The sequence below is a fragment of the Penaeus monodon genome, chromosome 6 (genome assembly GCF_015228065.2).
Source record: "Penaeus monodon isolate SGIC_2016 chromosome 6, NSTDA_Pmon_1, whole genome shotgun sequence".
Classification (NCBI taxonomy): domain Eukaryota; kingdom Metazoa; phylum Arthropoda; class Malacostraca; order Decapoda; family Penaeidae; genus Penaeus; species Penaeus monodon.
The window spans coordinates 10,823,392-10,828,769 of record NC_051391.1 but is presented as its reverse complement, the minus strand read 5'-3'; the positions used below and the strand labels follow the sequence as shown (position 1 = coordinate 10,828,769).

Genomic DNA, 5,378 nt, shown 5'->3' with positions numbered 1-5,378 from the left:
GGAAGCGAGATGAGAGAGAGGAGAGAGAAAGAGTGAGAGTGAAGTAGAGTGGGATTGTGAGAGGGGGAGATATTGAGAGAGAGTTTGAGGAGGGGGAGAGAGAGAGTGAGAGAGGGAGGGGAGATGAAGAGAAGAGGAGTAGAGAGAGGGGAGAGAGAGAGGGAGAGAGAGTGGAGGATGAGAGAGAGAGAGAGAGGAGAGAGAGAGAGAGAGGAGGAGAGATGAGAGAGAGAGAGTGAGAGAGAGAGTGGAGAGAATGAAGAGAAGAGAGAGAGAGAGAGAGAGAGGAAGAGAGGAGAGGAGAGAGAAGGAGATGAGAGAAAAAGGAGGAGAGAGAGAGGGAGAGAGAGGAGAGAGAGAGAGTGGAGAGAGGAAGAGATGAGAGAGAAGAGAGAAGAGGAGAGAGAGAGAGAAAAGAGAGGGGGAGGAGATGAGAGAGAGAAGAGAAGAAGAGAGAGAGAGAGAAGAGAGAGAGAGAGAGAGAGAAAGAAAGAAAGAGAAAGGGAGAAAGAGTAAGAGAGAGCATGGAGTCAGACTAACAAACACATAAAAGATAGGCAAATAATACCCACTGAAGTATATTACACCACGTTTCGACTCCCATAAAACTTAAACAAATGAACTTATTTCTTCATTAAAAGATATCAGGCTTGACATTCCCCGTGAAGTCATAGAAAAACGCCCAATAGAGAACACACAGAAGTTGGAGAGCTGGCAGAGAGAACTGTGCAAAGCCGATGTCAGTGATGTACCTGAGGAATCGGTGATACTGACCCTGCCGATACTTGTCAGGTAATTCACGTGTTACACCTGTTTGTGCACTTGTGTTTCGAGGTTATCGTTCCACTGCATCATTATATATATATATATATATATATATATATATATATATATATATATATATATATATATATATATATATATATATACATACACATATATAAATCTTCCTTTTCATTTCTTGTTGTTATCCTTCTCATCTTCACTGTTACAGGCATCCTCATTGTCATTATCATTATTCTTAGGTTTCCTCTGATCAGCTCCTAGGAGAAATCATTAAGGACAATCGAGTAACGAGTAATGATAACAACAACAACAATAAAGATAGTAATGATAATAATGATAATGATAATAATAATATTGATAAAATTGTAACAAAAGAATTGAAGCTTATCATCAGTTTCTGCACTAATTTTAATACCAAGAAAAAAAAAATTGTTAGTAACTTCTTCGCTGTGACTTAGATAATAACTTTACTACACACTCAAATCGGAAGTGTGGAAAGTGTGGAATGATTTTGACACAATATGTCAACATTAAATGGATATAAAGCAACAAAAACAATAACAACAAAACTAAAATATAATATATTTCGACAACAGTTCTTATCTATTGGCAAACCTTGGAACTCGAGTGTAACATGCAATTGTACAATTCAGAAGATAGGTCCGGTAATTCTGTCTTACTTTGTGTAACATTGTATCACATTTTATGAAAAGTGTGATGCCAAATGTATATTGGTATAAGTTACGACAGGTATTTCTTCATACAAGGGATACTAGATAGCATAATAGTAAAGCGCTAGCAACAGTTTTCTTCGTCTAGACACAGTGCCTTTACATTTTCTTACACAATTACTGCATGTATGTACATATTTATTGTCCAAAAAGAATAATAATTAAAGAAGCATTTAAATTTACCACCATTGTAATAATATTAAATAATAATAATAATCGGTTTATTGATTTCCATGCAGCCAGAGGCTGAAAATGTACATAGACTGTGTCTTAGCTCTTCGTGTTCTTGTGGAACGCCGACTTGAGTTTCAACAAGGTGTGCTTGCAGCTTATGTTGATCTTAAGAAGGCTGTCTGGCCTGCTTACAGATATTGAGAGTGCTGTCAAATGTGAAGGGGCATCTCTGCCTTTTTCCCAGTGTCTGCCGGGGTGAGGCAGGGATGTGTCAATTAGTAATTTCAAGGTCACAGACCTTGTCTTTGCCGATGATGCAGTGATCCTAGCGGAGACATTGAAGGTCCTGGAAATAGCTCTTGAGGCGCTGTATGAGGAGGCGAAGCCGTTGGGACTCTCGATCAACTGGACCAAGACCAAGGTTCAGGAACTTGGGGACTTGTTGAATGTCGATTTTCAGTCTATGCATGTCTGTGGTGAGATCTTGATCTCACCACAGATCTTGGGTAGCTTCACTTATCTTGGTAGTGCAGTGCAGAGTTCTGACCGGGAAGTCACTCGACGACTCGGTCTGGCCTATGGCATTATGGACTCATAATGCCGTAGCGTTGGCGCTACTAGGACTAGGAGGACTACGATCAGGCTCTTCATAGCGCTAGTGATCCCGGTCTTACTCTACGGGTGAGAGACCTGGACAATGAACAATGCTCTGAAGGCCTGTCTTCGCAGAATCATGGGGTATCCCTGGAGGGACCATGTGTCTAATCAGAGGATACTCCGTGACACTGATTCAAGACCTATTACCAGTCTGATAAGAGAGCGCCAACTTCAGTTCTCTGGGCATGTGGCTCGTTTTCCTGAGGATGATCCGATTTGTGGGTCATCTCCGAGAGGGCTGACCCAGGTTGGAGAAGACCAAGGGGAAGGCCATGGAACACTTGGCTGAAGCAAGGCGATCAGATCTGCCAAGATGTGCTGGGTGTGAGAAGAAATGCTACATGGAGGCTTGCTTGGAGGGACCCCAGGAGGTAGAGCCAAAGGCTAGGTGCGGCAAATGCACAGCCATGCGTATGCCCCCTTATGATGATGATGTCTTTATCCACGCTGTAATCATTATAATTTTTACTCAGGGACATTACGCCCAACACCAGTGACTATAACGTGTACCTCGCGGAGACAAGCTGCAACCCTCGCCCACTGTACAGAGCGTGGTGTTCCGTGGAGAGGTAACGTGAGCCTTACTTTAGAGACGTTTTTTTCTATAGTGAGTGATTTGTAATTCTAATCAAGCAGTGGTCTTGTCTAGCTGAAAAAATAGCCTTCCTTAGAAAGAGCATAGTAATCGAAAGCAGATTTGCAATAATTGACATTATGAGGAACCTCAACAAAATGCGATATGTTTCAGTGTCAAAACGCTGTTTGCCTGAAGAGAATACACGTTCTCGCAACTAATACTTCCCGTCTCCTCTCTACCAAGCTTCGCCAACCAGAACCCAACAGCAAAGATCTGGTACGTGGTCACCTCTCCGCATGTAGACGACACAGACAGGCTCGTCACGTTACTCAAGAAGAGGTATGAAAATTTAGATGTCGTTGGCGCCGATCTCGAAACGATGTTCACTGGGACCCCCCTTGAAAAATTATTTACGTCAGGGACCTGGGCGCAGAACACGCGTGAGTTATCGTCTCTTTTTATTAATATCAGCATCTTGCTTCATATTTAAGATATCGCAGTCAGGTCATTAGCCACAGATCCAGCACCAGTTTCATTATTATACCGACACATTATCACTGATATGGTTGTGATGCAATCATCGTTATTGGCCGTGTTTTCTGGTGGTCCAATTTGTTTGAATCCTTAATTTAAAAGCAATATAAACGAACTATTCACTGATAATTCGAATATCATTTGCAAAAACAGTATACGTTTCTAATGCGAAGAGATTACAGCAAAATTCCCCACATATGTCAAGACACAGATATTGAATTGGATATCTACAGTTGCATCCAATAATCTTATGATTGTCAGGGTTGAGGGCGCACGAACTGCTCTTCCTGTTCTCTCACTCAAGTCAAAAATGCTAACACGCATTTCTATCTATATGTCTGCCTGTTCTCTCTCTCTCTCTCTCTCTCTCTCTTTCTCTTTCTCTCTCTCTTTCTCTCAACAAAATGAAGTGGATTTCTATCTCTAGATAGACTGATGTTGATTAACTGAGTGATTGAAGGTAGATTATGTGACTGGGCAATTGCTGAATAAAATATATCGTCGTAACATATGGCCACATAAACTATTCTAATTTACTTTTCTAATCTACTCTGAGTAAAAATGTTATGCAGTTTATGATGTTCAAAGTTTATTCCCTGCACAACACCTATTTTTCATACTAGAGATGAGTTGTCTGATAACAATTCCCCGGGTTTTTTTTATGCCTGATACGTATCAAATGTGTGTGTGTGTGTGTGTGTGTGTGTGTGTGTGTGTGTGTGTGTGTGTGTGTGTGTGTGTGTGTGTGTGTGTGTGTGTGTGTGTGTGTGTGTGTGTGCATTATACAAATAAGTATATATACACATACACATAAGTGCCATCCAGCTATTTTGCACCCAGTTGTACTCTTAAACACCTAAATGAAACGAACTCTGAAATTCGAACTCTCTTTTCCACATTCCCTCCCAGTCACTATTACCCTCATTATTGCACAGCGTCATCTGACCAACATCTAATCGTGTCTCACTCAAAGCTTGGCCGGCGAACAACCTCTCCAACATGCTGCGGAACGTCCTGCTGTGGCTGTGGGGTGGAATGAACGTCGACACTGACTGCATCTGCGTCAGGAAGGTCACGGACCTCCACAACGCGATCGCTTACGACGAAAACGAAGAGGTCGCCAACAACGCCATCATGCACTTCGAAGCCCGACATCGGTTCATTCTCGAAACCATGGAGTACCTGAAACAAAATTTCCAGGTTAGGTTAGGTTCACAGAGTTCATGGATTATATGGCCTAAGGAATTTTCCGCGGGGACATGCATCGCCAGGAAATATAAGTAGCACTAGAATTAACAGCGCTCCTTCCTCTGACCCTGCCAGGTGGCGACGTGGCACGTCAACGGGCCAGGGGCGGCTTCGCACATCGCCAAAAAGGTCTGCGGAGCCAAGAACCTGAATCAGATCCTTTACAAGAAATGCGACAGCGTGAAGTTGATGCCGTTGAGGAATATGCAACTCTATACTTGGAAACAGTGGGGGAGGTTCTTTAAGAAGGGAAATGGAAGCAAATTCCTAGGGGTAACCAAACATAATATCTGCGCAAAACACACCTTTAAGAAGTTTCCAAAATGAACAAACACCTACTTAGTCATGCATACACGCTCACACATAACAGAGTAGATTGCATTATGAACAATGGCTAGAGAAAGCGGACTGTCACTCACCCCACTCTCTCTCATTGCAGGGACACAAAGACGCCTACATCTTGCACATGTATAACAAAGTCAGCAAGAAAATTGCGGTTAAAATAGGCTCCGAAACCATCTACGACAGTGTTGCCAGCGTCGTCTGCCCCCTCACGTACGAGGCTGCCAAACGGAGGGCGTACTTTTTTTAGTTCGAGTGGATGTTTTTGGGATGAATGTTTTTGGGATGGATGTTTTTGGACTGGATGTTTATGGGCTGATGTTTTTAGG

The 5,378-nt window shown here is 42.5% G+C and overlaps 1 protein-coding gene across 1 annotated transcript in view; it reads left to right on the top strand.

Annotated features, from left to right (window-relative positions):
* Window positions 1-5,378, top strand: part of LOC119574193 (lactosylceramide 4-alpha-galactosyltransferase-like) — a 27,123-nt gene extending 21,745 nt beyond the window's left edge. The window contains exons 3-8 of the mRNA XM_037921318.1: window positions 642-792; window positions 2,822-2,917; window positions 3,169-3,365; window positions 4,433-4,659; window positions 4,783-4,980; window positions 5,147-5,378. Coding sequence (XP_037777246.1) covers window positions 642-792; window positions 2,822-2,917; window positions 3,169-3,365; window positions 4,433-4,659; window positions 4,783-4,980; window positions 5,147-5,299 — 1,022 coding nt within the window. The 3' untranslated portion in view covers window positions 5,300-5,378. The remainder of the gene's footprint in view (window positions 1-641; window positions 793-2,821; window positions 2,918-3,168; window positions 3,366-4,432; window positions 4,660-4,782; window positions 4,981-5,146) is intronic.